This window comes from Columba livia, chromosome 4 (genome assembly GCF_036013475.1).
Source record: "Columba livia isolate bColLiv1 breed racing homer chromosome 4, bColLiv1.pat.W.v2, whole genome shotgun sequence".
Taxonomy (NCBI): Eukaryota; Metazoa; Chordata; class Aves; order Columbiformes; family Columbidae; genus Columba; species Columba livia.
Genome location: NC_088605.1, coordinates 71,523,193 through 71,546,112, shown reverse-complemented (window position 1 = coordinate 71,546,112; position 22,920 = coordinate 71,523,193). Strand labels below are relative to the sequence as shown.

At 38.3% G+C, this 22,920-nt stretch overlaps 1 protein-coding gene across 10 annotated transcripts in view; it reads right to left on the bottom strand.

The window, feature by feature from the left end:
• The window catches only part of COL25A1 (collagen type XXV alpha 1 chain), a 308,144-nt gene that overhangs the window by 25,458 nt on the left and 259,766 nt on the right, over positions 1-22,920 (bottom strand). For 8 of the 10 annotated variants that reach the window (XM_065062345.1, XM_065062338.1, XM_065062336.1 and 5 more), the window contains 12 exons: positions 13,907-13,969; positions 13,021-13,089; positions 12,077-12,121; positions 9,986-10,030; positions 9,357-9,434; positions 6,617-6,640; positions 5,097-5,141; positions 3,429-3,473; positions 3,041-3,121; positions 2,261-2,323; positions 763-813; positions 385-411 (listed from right to left, as the gene is read on the bottom strand). In XM_065062345.1, coding sequence (XP_064918417.1) covers positions 385-411; positions 763-813; positions 2,261-2,323; positions 3,041-3,121; positions 3,429-3,473; positions 5,097-5,141; positions 6,617-6,640; positions 9,357-9,434; positions 9,986-10,030; positions 12,077-12,121; positions 13,021-13,089; positions 13,907-13,969 — 636 coding nt within the window. The remainder of the gene's footprint in view (positions 1-384; positions 412-762; positions 814-2,260; positions 2,324-3,040; positions 3,122-3,428; positions 3,474-5,096; positions 5,142-6,616; positions 6,641-9,356; positions 9,435-9,985; positions 10,031-12,076; positions 12,122-13,020; positions 13,090-13,906; positions 13,970-22,920) is intronic. The other 2 variants (XM_065062339.1, XM_065062343.1) reach the window with 2 other exon arrangements.

Here is a 22,920-nt window from a genome sequence, read left to right as displayed (position 1 = left end):
TGCAAGAGATAAATGAAGAAGACTTTATCCAACTCCATTTCCTGAGCATATGACACACTTCTATGTTAAAAGTAGTTCCAACTGCAAGTTCATTGGTAACTTGCTCATAAAGAGGAAACTAAATAATTTAGTGCCACATCACAAACATTAATACAGAAAAAAAAAAATCAATTCAGCCAAAGCTCATGAGAAATACTGCTCAGAAACAATCACAGAGAATTTAAAAAGCTCTTAACCTATTAAAACCTGCTTTAAGGTTTAAGAATATCAGGAACATTTATTAAATGAGACATAAGACAAAACATAACTGCATGCATTAAAGAACAAAGCGTAACACTTCACAGACATCAAGAACATGACTATTCAAGAAAGCCATTAATTTACCTTTGGGCCAGGCAGTCCATGAGGTCCCTGAAAATAAAGATACCATTTTTCATTCTGAAAATATGCCATGAATTTTTAAGAGTTTGTTGCTTTTTAGAGGTGTAAGTTGCACCTGTGTTTTTTTCCTTTGCAAATGAAATGCAGCTGCCAATAAAGCAACTGTTAAACACCTGATTCGGAGAATGAACCAGACCACTAGCATGTTAACACTAACGTAGGCAGCTGCTATTTTTTTCTCTGCTTCCTATGAATTTAAAGACATGCAGAAGAGGTCCCTCTCTAATGGTCACGTACTCTCATAGCAATTTCATTAAACAGGTATTAAAATGACAAGTGGGCTTAAGCCCTTTCTAGCCGCACTCTTCCTCCCAAGCTTACCATAGGGCCTGGAGGACCATGTGGCCCTGGTGGTCCAGGTGGTCCTATCATCTACAGATAAAAAACAATGGCATTAAATTATGCAGGGTAAAAACTCCCTCAGAAATACCAAAAGTCAGACTGACACTCCTTCTGTTGGCAAGAACTTAAAAATATAGCAATGCAATGGTGCACGTGTCTAGAAATGGGTTTAAGAGTGGGAAATATTTTGGTTTGAAAGACAGGGTATCCAAAGTGTATATTTGCCTGTGCCATATAGCAGTGTGTCTACCTCCTGATTCTTACCAAAGAAACCCCCCAAAAACCCCCAACAACCTCTCTAAACCAAACAGTACTGAGCAGGGATGCTTGAACTTTTAATCTTTTATGGTATGTACACTTTAGTTGTATCTGTACCGTATAATCCACATATATAGAAGAAGATGATGTGTGATTCTATTCCTCCCCAGTACTGATGAATGGAAAAGATACTAAATTCAAGCTAGGGTTTGGCATATTTTCAAAATTGCCCCATCTCCCATTTCATTTAGACCACTTGCACCACGAATTGCCTAAAGTCATTAAAATAAGTAATCAATCAGGTTGCTCAGCATCTAGTGCACACATATTGTGTGCGGGTTTTCTGTGCTCTTAACAAATCCAAGGAAGAGAATTTCATAATTGTATTTACAGTTTGATATCACCTCACTTCCTGGGTTTAACCCCTAAGGGCTGTTATTGTAACCTGCAAGGTGGCAACAGGGATGCTAAATCAGGTCTCCAGATCTATGCGCAACCCCTCTGCTACACTGGCTGTTGGTGACGGCAATAGTGGCAGCAAAATGAGCGTAAGGCACAGCTTCCACCATCTGTGAAATCCCCTGAAAACTGAAAGCCTCATTACAAGTGAGAACAAGCAGAACAAGATGAATGAGTTAGGTGAATTCATTCGTAACAAATTAATTTTCATTTCAGAGGAACAGGGTGCCTAGTGTGTACTGTGATGGCAGTGGGTGAGTCTTTGACTCCTCAGAGCTCTGGCTCCAAATACCCAGGACATGTCACCACTGACAAGGCAGCAGTAGTTAACTTCTGCTGTGTTAATCACCCATATCATAAAGGTATCATGTGGGGAGGTGGTGGCTGGGTTTTGTTTGTTTTTCCCATCAGTTTTATCTCTTTATTTTCTCTTGGAAAGCATTTATCTTTTGATTTGTTACAGAGCCAGAAGGCTTTAATTGAAGTGAGCAGAACTTGTCCATAGTGAGAGAACAGAACAGAACAGGATGACATCTTTAGAATCTCTTGAACAGTATTTAGCTCTGTGACCAGAAGTCTGTTCATTCTCAAAAGGACAAATAATTGTTCAAAGAAGAAAAACATTTTGAAAGCTCAAGTGTAGCAACTATTAAGGGTGTCAGGAAAGATCAGTCATGAATATGAAATATTGTTCAGAATCAAAAGCTGGAGAACGATTGCTGGGCTACTACATTCACTGCAACTCCACACTGACACTTACTGAAGGACCTTGGGCACCAGGCAAACCAACATCTCCTTTTTCACCTTTCATACCATTGGCTCCCTACAAAATCATTACAAAAGAGCATTTATAAACGGTTATAATCTCATTAGCAAGCAACCTAGAAATTATAATATTTATTTGCAAATAATTATATTTTAAAAAATAATTATACAACACACATATAATGGAATTCCTTTGTTAAAAAAATGGTGTTTATTAACTGTTATCAAGTGTAAAGTTACGTTTTTATATTGTCAGCTATCAATTGTGGCATCGTATCTAAGACTAGCCCTTAAGTTGGCACTCCATTTATGATATATTGTATTATGGACACATTTTTGCAATTGTTTCTATTTTTTACTGAGAAATTTCATTTGTACGTAGATCTGTGAATAGCAATAATGCATCCCATAAGTATTAATGTATTCTCTCTCTCCTCAATCTAAGTCATCTGAGATTCCTGATGAGTGTTCAAAACGTAGCTCTTCTCTCTTACGTGCTATGTTTGCCCAAGTTGTGCTATACATTACAAAAGATGTACAAATCTGATCAGCATGCCAACTAATCTCCCACTTCCCAAAGCAATATCTTGTTTGACCATAAGTGGAAAGAAAAGCTCTGGCAATCTTACACCTCCTCCTAGATTAGCTGCAGAACAATCTCAGAATTTTCATCCCCAGTGCTTTCTGTCCCATTTGCAACTTATCAGCACTGCTGGAAATTCCTGATAGTGGAAGAGAGAATAATACCAGTATTTAAGCCAAAATTAATACTCACTGGCAGGCCAGGCAGTCCAATTCCTCCCTTGTCTCCAGGCATTCCAGGATCACCTGAATCTCCTTTTGAACCTTTAGGACCCTAAAATATGTACTTATTCAGCAAGTGTGAAAAAAAATCAGAGACACCAACAGAATTCCAGCTTTCATCCTAACAGGCAGAATAAGTCATTCCATAGATTGAACTTTGCTATTAATATGTAGAAATGCAGCCATTATTAGACTGCAGAGTATGCAGCAACACAATAATTATCTTCATTAATTACGGTCATCATATTATTATTTAGATTATGAAATCTAAGCTACAACTTGAGATCATAGAAATAATCTCCTGAAATAACCTATGGTTGCTTACACGATCTACACAACATGATTTACGCATGATGTACCTGCTCCCCATCAACTCCTGGAGTTCCTGGGGATCCTGTTTCACCCTGCAAAAGATAAGATGGGATTGGATTACCCCAGTTGTCCCAGACATTAGAGAAAAGAGGTAGAGAAACTGCCACAATTAACAACCACAACATCAGAGAACATCCTGTCAAAAAGAACAGCCTATTTTTAATATCTATATGAAGTATGTTGAATAAATAGCCTTGCTGATTAGACCATTACACAAAATTTAGGTTGTATAAAGGCCAGACAAGTGCATAAAAAGAAAGGAAAAGAAAGAAGAAACCCCAGAAGCCTGGTGGAAAGACCCCAATCCAATGGAAACTTTGCCAGTGACTGGAATAAATATGGAATCATGGTTCTCAACACTTGGAGGGTAGACAGAACCTTCATATTTTCTTTCTGTGACTAAAATAAATCACTAGTGAAGGAGTTAATATTCACAACCGTGCCCTGTGACTAGGTTCTGAACAGCATTCTCCAAGGGATCAAGTTACATTGATGGGTAGAGGCTACGATATTGGAAACAAACTCCTGTAAGGTTGAATTCTTTTTTGTGTCACCAATTTTGAATGAGAACCCTCATTCATATGAAGGAACACGACCTCTTCCACACTCCAGCTCCTCTGTGTTTTACAACATACTCCAGGCTGCAAAATGCTGAGTAGATCCTAATGCAGAAAGCCATTTTGGCACACTTATCTGTATATTCCATTATCAGCTCTCACACAGAAGAATTAATCTAGTTTCTCGCATTTTCTCAAAACAATTAGCATGTATAATGTGATGTACAGTGCCTTGGATGAAGCCTAAAATTGAAATGTCTAGTATTGCTATGGAGGAAACACATATTTACTTCTGGAAGAGCTTAGAATCACTGACAGAAGATATGACATATTTAGTATTCAAGAAATAGGAGAATTATGTCAACTAGTTTAAAACCAATTTAAGGAGAATCCACTAACCGCAACGCTTTTTTTTTTTTTGAGTATGGGCTAATTTATTATTTAAATCGTATAGAACAGTGCAATATATGGTATTAATTTTCTCTGTGTGGGCTGCTCACTAGCAGTTCTGGTACTATGTGTAGCACCAACCAGGTGGGATTAGCAGGCTTGGCTTTGCAGCCAGGCTCCTGCCCACATGTGCATGTTTTAATTTTTACCGGCATTGGAAAATACTGTGCTTATTTGGGTGGGCACCACTGTAATACAAAAGCTGCATTCATGTGCACTCATAGTGTGGCCAGGGGTGCCTTGCACACAGCTCTGTCCACTTCATTCCCACCCAGGCAGAAGTGACACGAAGGAGCCACCGATTGCTTGTGTGTCCACTTTGCAGTCCCAGGGAACGGCCTCAGTGTGGATCCATGGGGAAGGTGCTTCTGCCCCATTTCAGTACTAATTAATTTTGCTGGTTCTCAGCTGTGCATTTCTGTGTGGCAACTAAACAAAGCACCTATCCTGGAAAGCTACATTTCAAAAGGCTAGGATGGAAAGCTTGAAACATGCCATATTTGGTATAATTAAAGTTAAATATGCTTAACAGAGAGCTCCATGTCCCTGTGCACACCCATCAGTTAAAACTAAAACAAAACAAGACAAAAAACCCCCCAAAAATACCTCCAACCCTTAAGATACAACAGGTAAAGTAAGGATGATCACCTTTGGCCCTTGCAGCCCTTGAGGTCCCGGTGGTCCTGGTGGCCCCTAAACAAAAACATACAAACCTCTCAGCTTTTAAATAAATTTCTGCAGGACTTACCAAGTAAACACAGGCTGAATGTTAATATAGCTACCATAACAAAATGGTTAGATTTTTAACACAAGGAAAACCATGACCAGTTATGGACAAGTTGTTAATCTGTGACATCTCTCAACAACCAGAAGGGCACCACGAAAAATAACAGTACAACTCATGTTGTATAATAAAGTCCTGCTGCTCCTATTGATGAAATGGCAAAGCTTCTCTAAATGGCAGGGACACCAAAACCCACCTCAACCACATTTGCCAGCCCTCACATCCTGATTCAGATCAATGCAAGGACAGGAGAAACCTCTACCTGACTGCAAAGAGGATTCTGCTGAAAGATGCTAAATGCATTTTGGGATACTCAGTGCTTTGAGAAATTGTCATGGAATAAGCTCTAACTATTTCTTTCATTTCTTGCTCAGGCTGTGGACATAGAGTCACATATCAAACATTAGTCAAATAGTGCACAGTGTGGATGTTTTGAAAAAAAAATATTAGAAGTTCCCTCCATTAATTTAAAGGGAGTGTTTGTACAGAGGGGAAAATAGGACTAGCAGCAGAGAAGAACTTGAAACAAAGAAGAATGAAGTAATTTGTTTATACCAAGCCTGCAGCTTTAAGGGAAGGCTGAACCTGCAATACTGTGAGTATCTGCCAGCTGCTGCCAGTATTCCTAGAAATTGTAACTGGCCTGATGTAGCCGAGCGTCCCACAGAAACGGGCTGGAGTAAGATTGCTGAAGAGCCCAGTTGTCCACGCATTCTGGGGACAGGGGCTGGAAAATTTAGTTCTATTTCTGAGAACCGATAAGATGGGACAAGAGAACCCCTCATACTTGGGCTTTCTACTTAGCTTTACTTACTAACTGAGCTACTGCTGACTATTAGCTACTAACTAAGCTTCATTTATTAACTTATTTCCTTGTAAACTGAGACAAGCTTTATTTTCAGAAAATAAATTGCATCTGGTCTGAAAACTCCCAATTGAAGTTTCTTCGCAAGCCAATTTGAAATAATTGCATTTCTGCCCTGAAAATAAGGTTGATAATAAAAAATTGCTTCATATTCAAATCCTGCTTCATGTTTTGACTCGACTCCCGTGTGGATGGGAACATACACCAAAAATTCCAAAGCAGCTACTTGCCTAGATGTGTACCTACAGAAACAGTGAGTTCTGTATTTTCCTGGTCTCTCGCTTAACTGAACTGAAGTTTTGCCATTAATTCATCAGGAGCAGAACTGGTTCCATTGTTGAATGGCTTTCAACAATGGGTTCTCTGTTACGGAAACACCAAGCAAATAAATAAATATATGTGATGATGAACCAAGTCAACATCTAATCAAACCGTGTCCTGAAGGAGCAGAATTATGAACATGCTACAACACACAGGAGAAGTTCTATAACACACACTAAGTCATGCAATAGGAATTACCGCGACAGTCAGAGTGGCAATCCTCTGTTGGCAAAATGTATTAACAAGACATATCATTACCAGAATTGAACAAGGATATAAATTATTCTGCTTACTACAATTATCATCTCCACAAAATATGCTGCACCTGGGAGACACCAGGCCTCCAAATAATAAGAGTAAAAATCACGTTATTTTTAACTCCCAGTGTTGTACTAGCTGCTTGGCTTTATGGGAATCAGGATTTTACAAAGAGGAAGACTGCATGTTCTTGCACAAGGGATCAAATAAATTATGAATAAACAGCAAAACCATAGCAAAAGTCTTCCAAAAGTTTTTTTAAAAACATTTTAAGAAAACATGATGAATTGGTTTCTTAAGTTGACTAAAGGATTTGCCCTATGTTTTGCAATCTCTGCAGGTTTTGCCCTAGTGTTTAATTAATAAATACAATTCCTAGAGCAGAGATATAACATTGATTTTCATATAGAAATGTAGATGTACAAAAAAGTTAAGTTCTAAATCCAAAACTGCTGGTCCACAAGCCAAGCAATATATACTACGATTCTGCTTTAAACATTTCGAAAGACAAAGAACATTTTCATCACGGAAGGAGGCAAAACATCTTGACCTGACACTATTTTTTTTGTTAAAGAGAAATCTAAAAGCATGTGGAAGTGTTTAAAAGTAATTAAAATGCTTGTCTATATATATATTTTTTAAATACTGAAAAATTCAGTTTATTTGGACATGGAAAACTAAACTAACCATTGCAAATTAACATTTGCATGTTCACACAAATAGGTTCCATTTCAGCAGAATATTCAGATTTTAATGTCCAATATTGTAGTTCCTACAAAGCTTAAACTTTTGTCCCTATTGTCTTTTGCCTTAGGAAATTCTGAAGAATAAGTTTGAAGAGCAATTTTGATAGAGTCACAAATTTTGTATCCAGTCCTCCAAGTGAAAGCCACATACACTCAGCAGGGGTCTTGCTTGAACTATGATGTTAATTTTAAGGTCGCAATTTTCAGTGCTGGTGGACTAAGATGCCTGTTTCTCCACTGACACATGAGACTGAGTAGGACACACAAGGTAAAGTAACTAAATTGTTCTGAATCTTCTGGGCTGCTTGATGATTTATTCATAAATTCTGAAACACCAAACAGGCAGCCTGGATCTTGCAAACTCTTGTCAACTTCTTAAATCAGTAGGCAAAATTCTGTGCAAGTTCACAGCTCAGTGCTGAGCACTGAAGGTTCTCATTTGCTTCTATGGGAGAGCTGCAAACCTCAGAGCACCTAAGAATTTGGCACCAGGAGACTAAGGAATGGGTTCTTGCCATCTGAAAGGACTGAGCTGGATTTGGCAAGGATATTTTTGACTGATACTATATAATCTTACTTACACCATCCTTGCACAGTCATTCCCATTAGTATCAATTATTTGTTTCCTTGGATCAGAAGGTGATGACATTTGAAATTATTTACAATGGGATAGGGGCCTTCTCATATGTTTCAACCACTGCAACAGCCTTTAGTCCCTTTTAAAGACTTCTTTATGTACTGCAGCTTTTCTGAGGAAGCTTGTAAACAATATTGATGCCAGTTAAGACAGAACACAGGAGATACAGGGCCTAAAGCCTCTGGTAAATCTGTGTCTGGTAATATGCAATATTAATTTCAGGGTACTTGATGCATCTAACTCAGAGAGTAATTTAAAAGACTGAAAGTCTTTGAATTTCCATAAAAGTAAACCAAATGAGACAGATATAATGCAGAGCCTCACAAAATACCTATGTAGACTTCCCCATAGACACCACTCACAATGAAAGAGTGGGCTTAGCCTTAACAACATACAGGCTTTTAGATTTTATTTAAGGCAGTGAAGTATTTTTTATTTTTCAAAAGAGTCTTGAAAACCGAATGACTGGCCAGACTTCCACTCCCACTGAGTACATGCAAGAAAAAAAGTTCAATGGCTTCAGTGAGAAAATGATCAGATGCACAATGAGCCAAATTCAGTCTTCAATTGCACAGAGAAAGCCATTCACTTTGGTGGAGTTACACCGCACAGAATTTGCATCTGAGTATACTGCGATGTAAATCAGCGTGACTGCAATGACATATGTCACCTCGGTGCTTTGCTTTTGTGCAAACACTCATTCATTCTTTTTGTAGCCCCACTCTAATCCTCCACACATTTCTGTACAGCAGTCAAAATAAGTTTTCTCAAAAGGAATAAGTGGGAAGTCTGGTGCTTGGTCTACTTAACATACTCAAGTTGCTGATTGAATCCACAGCTTGCTAATGGAACCATGTGACATGGTTTCCAAATCTCAAATACTCTGTTCTTCACATTTTATAGGAAGAGTGGAAGGCAAAAAATAAATGTCGATATTATACTACATGAACTAAAAAGCAGACACTTCTGTTGAACCTGTGTATGTGGTTTATTACATTAATTCATCGCTAAGCACCAGAACCACCAATGAATCAGCTTTATCCTCATTAGATGATGTCAATGCTCTTCAGGGGAAATGAAACTAATTCGCTCAGCTAAAGCGTATCAAGGAAACAATTTGTCTGACACCAAAGAGCAAAACTCATTTCCAAATATAGAGAGATTCCTGATTAATAAGCTCAGCAAATCTTCGCATGCAATATGTTTTCAAGGTCTACACAAAAGAGAAGTACAATGATGTCAAACTGCTTTTCCCCACACCAGACTAAGCCACTCCAGCCTCGTTATGTTTGCCTACCTGCAAAGCTTCATGGATATTGCCATTATAATCAATTATCTCTGTTGCACCTTGATCACCCTTCTGTCCAGGTGGTCCCTGCAATATATTTTCCATAAAATTTTTGAAACATCTGCCAAAAGACTACTCCAGACACTTAGAGACACATAGTTTGACTCAAGTATGCTGTGCTGGAATTTTGTTGTACTTATGGTATGTTATGACAAACCACAAAAGTTAACATTAAACTAAAGATTTTTTCTAAAGGAAAATATTTTTTTTTTTAAAAAAGACAAATATACACAAGCAAGTCAGTACACAGTGATTTGTGCTGCAGTGGGAAAAGAAATATATGAAACCTCTGTGGTTAAGCATTTAAGCAGCTCCTATACTATAGTTCTGTATTGGCTGTGAACAATGTCAGAACATCTGGCATGTAGCGTCCTGCCCACGCACTGCGAACAGGAGGCTGCTTCAAACAGTAGCCAGAGCTGTTATGTATATTAAAGGCCAGTTAGCAACACGGGTTCCGCCAGAGTCAAGTGCTCATTTTCACCAGTTTAACTGGAGCTGCTGCTGCAATTTCAATTGAGAGTACGGACTGAATCTTAGAGTACAAAACAAACAGCTGAAATGAGAAGCAGACTTACCCGTGGACCTGCAGATCCTGTGTCACCTCTGTCACCTGTATCACCCTATATAATATTTGAAAACAGATATGTCGTTTGAAAATATATCACATAGTTCCTCCTTTTTAAATATGTTTCCCTTATATAAACTGGTTTAAAAGGCCTCTCATCATAAACTGAATGTGGATTCTTAATCCATGAAAGGAAAAGTTCCTTCAAAGTTTGTATAGTGGCCGCGTTGACAATGGTGCATATTGTTCTGTGTGAAATGTTACAGCGTGCTGTTTCAGTTTGGAATAATAAATCCCAAAGAACCAATAAAAAGTAGATTACCAGTTAAGTAATTTGTATGAGCTCCCTATACTTAATGGTGCTATTATCAAAAGCTTTAAGAGAAAACTAAAGAAATGAAATCACTCGGTCTGAAAGCACTCGACTTCTTCAAAGGTGTGTTTCTAAGGTTTATTATCTTTTCTTTCTGCAGTCATGACTCCACTAACTTTCTGAACTTCCCTTCTCTGAGTCATTGCCTCCCCTACAAACACAACATTACTGTCACCACTCGAGTTCCTTTACTCCCTTACTGCAACAGGCTGAGGATCTTTGCCATCTTGCACACAGCTTTTTCTGCCTGGTTATTAGTAATATGTTTCAAGCGATGGAGAGAATTTCAAACATGTATGTGTTCACAATGCAACATCCAGTGAATATGGTTCATTTCACTTCACAGTCACTTTCATAGTCACTTTCATAGCAAACTCTTATATTTTGATATTAATTTGAAATTAATTTGAATAAGAAGTGCAACTTTTGCTTCTGTTGAGATCTATAAAACTTAGGTACAAGTCAGGGAAGAATGATTAATTCACCAGTGGTATTAGAAAACACAGAAAACAGAAAACTTTCATGGGGCTAATGAAGGAACATGGAGAGCAGGCTGGTGGCAGATGAGCAAGGTTGTGCCATTTGCCTTTCCTTTCAGTCTTGCCTTGGCAGCAATTAGTGAACATGTCATTTGATTTGTTAAAAAATGAAGTTCCCAATCACCAAATTGGCTTCTGTGGACTCGATTGTCAAGACAGGTATGCAGGTAAAAAGATCTTATATCCCCTTTTGATACCCTGTCTTTGATAAAAAGATAATTGAAGGGCATATCTTCATCTTTTTGATGTGTTTACAAGGCGTCCAGGAACTGTAGGCAAATGAGAAGCTGATATACTCTTTTACTGTAGCTCTGATGCTTTAATCTCCTCATCAGCTCCCTCAACTTCCAATGTGTCTCTTTGGTGAGAATGAATGAGGTTAAGTGGCACTTATTTAATCATATCCTTAAGCACTGCTAATGGGGCCACTCTTCAAGGACCTTACAAGTACTGCAAAGAGTATCCTACCAGTCTACATTGTCTTATCATCTTTTTTTCTGACAGTAGACTCAATAACCACCTAAGCAAATCTACTTTCATTTTGCTTTGACTCCGTAGTAGAACATGAAGGAGTCCAGTGAGCGAGTATTTGCACAGAGGATGAAGTAGTAGAAAAGCATGTATTTTATCTCTCTACATCTATGTGAACCACCTTCATCTATATAGAGATGGATGGATAGATAGATATAATCAAAGCAGCTTTTTAAAGCAGGTAAAACAGTAATGTAACCTACAAGTCTTGCCTTTGAAGGAGTTCTAGCCCTCATATGTCAGCCTGTAGTACATGGAATACCACTGATTCCTAACTCACCAAAGTGTGGATCCACAAAATTATTGTGAAAACCAATTAAATCTCCACAGGCATAGTCAGGTGTTGGTTCCTGGCGTGGGGGAGGACTAAGTCACATCAGTTACACAGAGAGAAACCAAGTTGCACACGGGAAAGCAGAGCAGAGGGAAACAGACATTTTAACAGGAAAAGAACTAGAATCACAATGTTTAAAACAGACAGCGTTTGACTTTAATAGCTAAAGCTGAAAGTCAGAAGGTTTCATTTGTAAAGAAAACTGCAGACAGTTACAGGTTCTTTTAAAGAGCTAAGTGAATTTTCTCTGAAATGTTACAAATAATTTATTCTAAAAGTCATTGTATTAATTACTCCACTAAAGACAGTTTCTTTACTACTAACCTTTGACCCTTTTGGGCCTCTAGATCCAGGTTCACCTGTTTTTCCCTGTTTGAAGGAAGACAGACAGGAGAAAAACAGTAGAGAAATGGGAGTGCGGAGAAAAAGAGAAATTAGTAATGACTACCCACAGTATGAAACAGCAGAAACACTTCGTATTATATGACCAAGATAATGAAACTGTAAAGACACTGAGTTTAATAGCACCCGGAGTAATATATTCTTTAACAGCAGCATGCAAAGGCCATGGATCCCACCCTTCCAAATAAAAAGTATTATTGACATTAGTAAAGAGTAGACATCATTAACACTGGTTAGCAGGAATGAACTATGTCATTCCATAGCTCCTGAAAAATTATAACTATGAGATAGAAAAGATAGTTAAATATGCTAAAATAAGGAGATTAAAATAAAGCATTACTACAAAATCTTTTCCCAACAGTTCAGGTGAATACAAACTAGCTGGCCAAGGAACACAGAATCTGCCTTACTGCTTTCAAGATGTATTAGGAAAGGAAAACTTGATGGTAATGACACAGTGGAAATTATTAAGACCACACTAAAATGTAGTTAGAATTATCTCTTTTCTACAGAGTTAGGAAAGTGCATGCAAAATGGATTTTCTCTGCATTCAATAGCTACACTGGTCAAAGTTCAAACTTTGATGCTGAAAGGTCAGGACTTCATCCTAAATTAATTTGGCCAACTCCATGACAGTGTACGTAGGTAGTGTCTTTACTTTGTAGACCAAATAAGAGTCTATTCAGACTGCAGTTTCACAGCTGTGAACACAGAACTGCCATTGTCTTCTGGACTGAACTGGAGTATTTGACAGCATCTTCATTTAAAAGTTCACTCACCAAGTTTTTGTTCTATTTTTCAGCAGGAAAAGATGTATTCGTAGGTGTAAAAGTAACAAAACATTTCCAATGTAAAATCAGACTGACCTTTGGTCCAGGAACTCCAGGTTCACCTCGCTCACCCTTCCCAACAGGGCCTGTCTCTCCTCGGTCACCCTATTGCAACAGATACACATTTATAACAAAATGCTGGGCATTTTTCAGCACACCACCAATTCAGCATGACCAAAGAAACCAAATCATCAGAAGAAAATATTTTCAGGTTTATCTATGACTTGTAAAGGGTTGGGGAATGCTCCCTTGAGTAAATACGGTCTTCTTGAAGGCAAAAGAAGAGTGCTTCAAAATGGATTTGCAATGTGTCTTTTTCCCTATTCTGAAAGGACTGAAATAAAGATTCCCAAACTGTGAGACTTTGTAGGATTCATAATATTCTAACTTTGCCATGCAGTGGCTAAAAAAAACACACCATGGGAAGGAATAAAAAAAAATACATTTAGTGGATCTGTATTTTCAGAATCTAAAGTGTAGTATTAAAGTTCTAATATCTGTACACACTTTCAAGCTTTTTTCCTGAAAAAAAACATTTATGAAAATATGGTTTCTTCAGTCACGCATATTCTGCCTCTCAAACAGATAACTTTTGGGATGCTAACATGAACAAGGACAGGAGATTAACTTAAGTTATGAATGGATATAACATCTGTCTTCATACTGTTTGCGGGCATCAGTACATGTATCATAGTGTTGGTCCACAAACTATGACTTTCGGCATTTCCAAGCACTGCATATACCGTCTTATAACTTTAAAGTTCCTGGCCATTTACAAAACCAGATTCTGGTATTTCATATTTCTGGATAAAAGAGTCTTACACCCCATTAATACAACCTCAGTCTATGCTATGTGCTGAGAAAGTTGAATTTGCATTGGCTGTAAGGGCTTTGCACCAGAGTGTTGGCCAATTTGCCTTACCTTTGTTCCTGGCAGCCCTGGCAACCCAGGCTCTCCTTGCGGACCAATGAAACCTGGTTCACCCTTTAAAAATACAGTATGAGAGGAATGTTAGATTATTTATTTAGCAGTATGTAATTACAGTAACAAAAGTTTATTTTAGGAAGTATTTTCCCTGTATCACTTACAGCTTTCCAGCTGTGATTCGACAGTTACATGGACATGCTTTTCATCATGGGTAACTTTCATCAGCATTAATTATTGTAGCAAGCCACCACATAGCACGTGAGATGCAAATGAAGCAGAAGGTGTCAAACAGTTTTTATGAGGTTAAGGACTGTTAATATGCAACCTGGAGTACAACATAATATACCAAACTGATATCAAAGCAAGTCTGAAGGTGGGAGGGGTATTCTGAGTGATTCCTAAATTTAAAAAGGGACAGTTCACTTCAGTCATGTGTTATGAGGTACTTTTCTATTGCAGCATGTGAATAGATGGGCAGACAGGGTATGACAAAGCAATGACAAATGGAGAGACCAGATGGTGCTGTTGCAATGTGTTTTCAAGGGAGGTACTTAGCTGCGTCATCCCCAAAAAGGGGATCAAAAGCAATCTCCTCTCAAGTCAGAGACTGCCAGCACCACACTACTCTCCATCATTCTCAAAGTAGAATACTTCAGTTCTCTGCACCTGGACAACTTCTCTGGCTGTCAGCAGCTGGGGAAGAGCCACAGCTCTCCTCATTCTCTTTCTATTCTTGCACCCTTCCTGCCCATTAATTTGTACAAGCATGACAGACAAATAGCAAGAATCAAGCTGAGCTGCAGCAGAAGAAGCATAAAGCAGAGAAGTAAGGACATCTTTTATTACCTATCTCCATGCCTTAAGGGGAATAATGGAAGGTTAATAAGCTATGTGTTTTCCTTCACAAACTCTCCTGATCAAGGTTTCCTGCTATTTCATGTTGCATTTTTTTCACATTAATTTGGATCAAGAAGATGTACCCATCAGCTATTTTAAATGTTAAAATCAGTAGGGTACCAAAATTAATATTTATTTATTAGCCATTTGACAATATCCCTGAATTTAATGACTAAAAATTACCCATCAAATGCCTCTTCAAATAGCTAAAAGACAGAAATGTCATAATCCTGTATTGATATGATTGCTGATAACATATAGAAACAGTGAATATAAGCAGTTGGATAACACTTTTCTTCACCTCCATAGAAATACTGGTATGCTGCCCAAGGAGAGCAAATTAGGAAGTATTCTTGCACGTTCATCTGCACTCTTATCAACTGTCCATCATTAACAGCTCAAAGCAAAGATGACCTCTAGCAAACCTATAACCAGAGAAGCCTTTCCTGTGGCTGCATCAAGGGCCAGAGCAATCCCTCAGTGACCTCAGTTTAGACTATCAGAAAATAGAACTAAATAATGAGGTTTCTCACATGAAGTTCCAGCTGGCCTTGGTTCAGAATATGATAACAAAGGAATAAAGAAAGACAAACATGTCACAGTGAAGCATGATTTTTTTTTCTGTCACAGAAAAATAAGCCTACCGTTTATATAAATCTTTGTGTCAGCACACACCAGAAAGAGTAACACAAGGTTGTCATTGCAGATGGAGCACTTTACTGTTACTAAATGAAAAACAATGCAACTTCAATCACTTATTTTAGAATGAGGATGTACTTGATAGCTCCAGATTGTTTTGATACTGATTTTACCATGGCTAATTTCTTGGCCAGCTGATTATGACTTCAAGGCAGAAGAAACATGAAGAGACTACATGATTCAAACTTTTCAAGGGTAAGGCTTAGAAGTGTCATTTAGAGGCTGAAGCACAGCTTTTGAGTCAAATTCTCACACTTTGCTCAGAACTATACCAGTTGCACACCATCAGAAAAACTCTGTCTGAAGTCCAAAAAGAAATCTCACGCTCCCCCAGTTTCTCTAAAGAAACAAGAAAAAGGTGCTTTGGAGCTAGTGGAAGAGATAATAGGAGAAGCTGGTGGCTTAATTAGTGTAAGTAGAATACAGATCTTGTGTGATGAGGAGCTTTAAAACATTATCAAAAGTGGAGTGGAAGAAGTGGTGTGTCAGTAGGGACCAGGAACTGACTGGCTGAGTAGCAGCTCTGCTGACAAAGACGTGGCAGTTACGGTGGGTACCAAGTTAACATGATCCAACAGCGTATTCTAATCACACATGAAACCAACTGCAGTAGTTAAGCCCTGGCTACATTAAAAAAGGCATATGACTCTCCCTCTATCCAGTGCTAGTGAAGCTAAGTACATTAAAACACAGCTTCTAAGTAAAAAGACAACACGTTTGGATGATTCAAAACTAAGCCATTTCCTCTCTAATATTTCAAATCCCTTGTGTGTAAGCACAGCATAAGACATTAACTAAAGTGTCCATTGAGTATATCTCTGCACCGCTCAAAGTTAGTGGAGGTAAGAGTTGCATCAGATTTGTCTCTGGCATTCCTGTCTCAGTTACTCAGAAGGAAAACACTTATGTGAGAAGCAATGCCCCTTCCTGGTACCTACTGTATCCTGCAATTATATTCTGCAAATATTGCTGGCTTCCTGCTTTATGTTATCCTTTATGAGACTCAGATAGCAGGGGGAAAAAAAAAGGCACTCTATCAAAATTAGCACTACCAATGATACGTGAAATGTAAGGAAAACAATTCCTCTCAGCAAAGTGTGTTGGTGTCCCTGTTGTGCAAATCCAAAGGAGAGACCATTCTGATTAGTCCATCACACAAAGATGATGCCAGAGACAGAGGAAATCAAGGGCTATGGGTTTTAGTTTTGGTTTTAAATCTACTATTTATCTGGTACATATCTGCGAGAAAGCAAGACTAAAGGCTTGCTTGGGACTGTTATGAAATTGCTGCTTAAAAACCATCACATTGAACAGGAGGTCAGCAAGATGAATTTCAGCGTTCAAACTTCATTTGCTGTTAGGGCTTGGAATGATTCACATAAATCATAAACATAGGCAACTTTGTATTAAAAAAAATCAACAAGCTTGTGAATTGCTTCCATTTTACAGGAGTGATTTATCATTTTAAGAATATTTTTAATGGCTTGATATGTTAATATTTTAAGAGACTAAGAGACTATAAGCCTACTCATTATGACCCTCAAATGTTTGTCGACTGTAGAAATACTACTGGGTCAGACAGCAAATGAGATACTACAACCTTGTTAATGTTCATTTTCACCTCATATCATAAAATGTCTGAAACAGAAAAGAGCCTCATAATAGCATGCTGTACACCTAGCATAATATGAGCTCCATCAGAATTTAATAGTAATTTACTTCAGAGGACAGTAAAATTTTTATGAGGATTATTAACTAGACATATTCATAACTGGTTTCCATGATGATCAAAGCTTTTAGGGGCTGAGGCAGAGGACAGCTTGATATTAGAGGTTAACACTAAGGCACACTGTTCACTGTTGCTTGTCTTCTTCTTTTATAGAATCTGTAATTGGTTAAAACTTGGACTTTCACTTTAAAAAGTGCAACAGTTGAAATCTCATGTGCAATGCTAATTGCTGTTTTAACCACCACTAATACGGCAAATGTTTATTAGCAATGTAGTTCTAACACTGTACTCAATTGGAATTAGCCTTCATTGGACAGCTGAGACACAGCAACATCATTATTTGAAACTTCGTTCTCACAGGCAAGCCTAGTCCAATTCCAGTGTCTGAAATACACAGTTCTGTGCTCATACAAGCAATCAGCAGAGAACAGCAGTTGTTAGATACACTGTTTTGCCACACAAGGCTCTTTCTTCTATAATTATTTTTCTAATGAACAGAACACATATTTTCCCATCCAGATCAATGTTTGCCTGAAAAAAAAACAAACAACTGTGCTGCAGAAAAGCACCCAAACCATCAACTTTTCTATAACAATGAAAGAATTTGCTTCCATTTCTGAAATTACAGAAGCTATCCTACTTTGGTAAATAAAAACATTTGAACTTACTGATGAAATATTTTATTGTTGCTAAAGCCATAAAACACACAAGCCAGCTGTTCCCTGTACAGATATATACTGTGCAAGAGCATTTTTTCCTAAATTTTATTTTATATTATTTCTTATGGACACCTTACTATTACTATTATTTTCTGTATGCTATAGAAATGAGACTAGACCAACCTTAAACCCATGAACTTGCAAGGAACAGTGTCATTTCAATCCTCATCCTTATCCCGTGCTATGTACTAGAACTAGCCAGAGAAGTTTAGATGTCAAACTCTCACCTTTTTTACATAGTTCATTGGTCCTAAAATGTGTCATTCAGAGCCCACCCCGGTGCTGGGACCACAGCAGTTCTGCATCTCCAGGGCTGACTGAAATCAGGACACACGCACCTTTCCCTGGTGTTCACTTGCAAGTCCCAACATGCCAAGGCCAGGAGTCACATGTGCACAACTCTGGGTTGGCAAATCACACCAAATCATCCAGAATTTCTGCGGAGGGTTCTGGTAATGTGGGTCCACCCCATGGTTTCCAAAACCTGGCTATGTGGGCTGAAGGAGAACACTGACATGCTCCAACATGCAACTTGGGGGCAGGCTTAGAGCTTCCAAACTTCTGTCTGTAGGTTTAATGGTTCTCCAAAAATTCCTGCATCTGGCATGGGGCAGCCTGCAAACTTCTCAAGAGTCACAGACCCTGGGAGAACCCAAAGCATTCTTTCTGATAAGCGCTGACATGGAATGGTCCTCATTTTACACGATTCAAGAGACCAAGGTGTGCTTGTCTTAAATGTTACCCTGACTCACTCATAGGCATTTTTATAATAATACGAAACCATTATGATGCCCTTTACTTGCCTAAATCAACTGAAAGAATCCTGAAAAGGTAGAGATATGTAGAAAAAAAGCAAAAAATGCCCAAACCCCAGATGCAAGGCAATTTGGAGAGCAGCTATGAAGTTACAATAAATTGGATTTGGTTCACTGGTGCCTGCGTTGATTTTCCAGAAATTGCCATCTGCTGCCCTCAGACTTTGTTTCAGAGATTGCTATCTAATCAAAATGCTGCAACTTCTCCACTCCAGAGAAGAGTGAGGGCCAAATTCTCAGAGGTCTGGGACAGAACAGTCTGGAGTCATTGATGAAGCCGTTCTTGCTCATGCCCTGCCTGTGTCTGTGCATTCAATTCCAGTGAAGCAGTTTCTCAGAAACTCAGCTGGTCTCAGACTATACGAGTCAGAGAGAATGGCAGCTTATACCTTCTCACTGTGAAGGGTATATTAAAGGGACTTTATATTATATATAGACTGATGTCCATGGGAATTTTGCTTTCAGGAGAACTACAGTATACAACTCACAAAAAGGAAACGAGCAAGGTAAAAGGAAATCTGATAAAAACCTACCCCCTTTTTATAAGGTCTTTGTTAAGGCTTTTCAGACCAGTTCAGAATTGTCTCCAGAAATGGCCAGTTAAAACAGGTTGTCTGGCTCACTTGTCACATTTGAAACAATATCTTTACTCCCTAATCAGCCTCTAAACTTAGAAAAACAATTCTGGTTTAGAATTTCTGAATGCATGTTTGGCCTTTTTGATTCATTTAAAGAAGTAAAAAGTACTACCTTATAACGTGGCTAAAACCCTGAACCTTCACAACAAGCCCTACTTTGTACGACATTTCCTTTTAATGAGGCTAATTTTCTCATCACTTTTAAATTCTGCCTGCTTAGAAGGTATGGTGCTTTGGAAGGGTGCTAACAGAACCAATAATAATTCTGATTAATTCTGCATGCATTAGTCATATCAAGACTGCTTACTTACAGGCTAATTATAATTCAAGTCAGCATGGTACCTACTTCTGAGGATTAGAATAAAAACACTTGTTGTAATGAGTGTCTCACTTTTAATTCTTTGCAATGACTGAACTGCTAAATTATTAAGAGTCTGGCCCCAAATAATTTCCCTTAGAAAGCAGTTAGATGTCAAATCTAAGGAATTTTAGTTGCTACTCTGCAAGGTAAAGAACTTTATCGCATACACTCATTTCTGACCATCTAAAATTGTGTGCTGATGTCAAGTCTTCTTCATGAATGACAAAATACCTGATTTCTGAATACAACAGAATATTGGACTCTTAGATTATCCAACTGCGTTCAAAATTTTGTATTTGGATTGAATATTTTTTTCTTTACAAATAAAAATTAAACTATGCTATAAAACATGATGTGAAAGAGATTCTTATAAACTCAGTCTTCCTGCTAGTGATATTATAGCTTTAGAGGAAACAACATCCCGTGTTTCAGTTACTTATGTTTTAGCCTTTTCAGGAAAGAAAGTGAGAGTTTGATGACTTGGAGGATACAGTTTCTGATGGATTAATAAGAGCTGTATATATCTTGATAATGCATCAGTTAACTCTCCTGACACATGTATACCACCCAGTGTTAATGACAATTTCATTTTCTGGCCTTAATTCTCAAAATTAAGTCTGAGAAATTACATATCTACGCTATGAAAGTGATTACTGACATGGTATATGGAAGCCAGACAACCAGGAATGAACAAACAAAGCTAGATATGCAACTACGTGCATACAGATATAAGTTTGTATAAATTTTTCCACTTTGGATATTGAATACTGAAAATCAGTTGTACAGTTGTGCAATTTTTTTAACCTTTTTTTATCTACACATGCATAGAGCTACTTCTGAAAACCAGCACACCACATGCAGATATTAAGTCCTGCTTTTTTCTATCAGTTTCCATGCAGCATTACAATCTACTTTGCAGTATTTGACCTGTACTACACTTCACATTTTCCTCTACTCAAGCAGTTGACCAACCCTTAGAACACTGTATGCAAGTGATAAAAAGCTGGAAACTAGTTCACACTTAAATATTTCAAAATATATGTCAGCTAATGCAAGTGCACATCAGGGAGAAACATGTTTATGTAAAGCAAGGCTTGAAGCTGGATTCCCACAACTTTCAAATGCTGCAGCACATCTCCTGATCTAGGATTTGGAGATGCTCGTCACAAAGTCAGCTGGCCCCTTCCAGCTCCTGAGCTCAGGCTAGAAAGAGTTCTGGGTCTGGTAACCTATGGGATAAAGATGAACTGAAGCCTGCGAAAGATTATCTGGGCCCTGGAAAAAACTGCAAGAGACCCTGAGGGTTTCCCAGTAACAGCCACTAACAAAAAAGAAAAGAAAAAAGGAAGAAGAATGGAAATATGGAAAAGGAAAAATGCATCAGGAAAATGTGCTCGGCATTCCTAAGAACTCCTGAGGGAAAAAGTGAGTTTGAAGAACTTTCCTCTAAGTGTTGAATGGCATTGACTGCAAAATGAAGTGCTTGGAGCTGCCATTTACTTCAGTTTTCCTTTCATTTTGCTACCAGATGACAAGAGGAAAAGCAACATCGAAACACATGAGCTTCAGCAGCACGGTTGCTCTCTTTTCTAAAGAGTTTAAACACCTTTAGGAGACTGACTTCTATGCATCTACCTTGCAAATTCTAACTTTCATTTTCTCTGAAAGTCTTCTTTTGTAACAGAACTCTCTGGATGAAAGGATTCACAACTCTTCTAGAGCTAAAATAATAAGTTCTGTGGAACAGCAAGTTTTTCAGTCTTTATGTGGAACTAAGAAAGACACAGGATAAGGTCTTTGAGTATGAACAGGAAAAAAAAAGAAATGTTAAGTACAGAACAGATGAAAATTAGAACTGCTTTTGCTTTCATAAAAAGAAAAAAAATGTGATTCAAATTCCCTTTATCCAGTTTCTTCTGAAACCTTGCTCAGGCACAGCCCCAGGGAAGTCAATTTAAAGTAATTGTATAAAAAGACACAAGCTGCTGCATACTAGCAAGTCTATTGAATCAGCCAGTTCTACTGGATTTGAAAACACAGAAACCTTTCCCTGCCTCCCAAAAGCAGAAGGGCTAAGCAGCCTTTCTTGTGCCAAATAATTTAATAGCAGTTTTCTTGAACACAATAGAATAAAAAATCTGTTGCACTCACAAGCTTTGTTTCAGTTTTTATTTTAAAAACAGAGAGAGAAATGCCAGAAATTCTCAAGAAAAGCCAGATCTTGCATGAAGTGTTGTTAGTGAGAAGAGGCTTGTGTTTTGTGAAGACTTCTCACTGCAGTGATGAAGCTCAGGACTGTATTGCCCAGATGCCAGAAAATGCAGCACAATGGATCTGAGAGAAGTCTGACATTATAGGGAACAGGGGTATGCATGATTTCCATTACAGTGAGTGCTGCTTTGTACGTATCATCCCATCAAAGTTATGAGATAAAACAGATATCTGAAGCTTGTTTCACAGAAAGTATTCTGCGTCTGCTTGGCATCAGGTGGGGGATATCAGAGCGATGAGTTAATATTCTGTGTTTAGGTGCCTCACTTGTTTCCTGAGTGACATGGTGGAACACATTCTGGGCTCATTAAGTTTACAGCCATTCCTAAACAGCAACAGGTGCTTGAGAAATGTTTCTCCACCATGTCACAGACAGCTTCATCACTGTCTTGGAAATAACTGACTGTGCTTGTGTTTCCTCTACGGCACCGACAACGAGGAGAGAACGAAAAAGAACAGGAAGAACACCCAAAACATCCGCATGTGCACAGTGAATGGGTCTAGAAAAGTAAGTAATAAAAGACCCTGCTGCATGCTCTGAATTCAGATAAGATACTTTCATGTCCGTCCAATGTTGCTGTTCATTCAGACCCCAGTATCACATTCATTCAAGCTCTAATAGGTTCCCAGGAATATACACTGATTAATTAGTTGAAATGGCATTATAAGAAGCTGAAACTTTCCCAGTGATTACTATTTATTAATCCTTTAAGTAGTTTGGCTACATGTTCAAGCTTACTGGACTGGATGCCTTAGGAAGTGTCTTCAACCACAAGAAGAAAGATGAGATGTAGCTGGAAAGATATGGTCCACTGCCTGACATGGCATTTATGATTTCACAGGCTGGTTCAGCATTTGTGAAGAGTGCTATCTATGTGC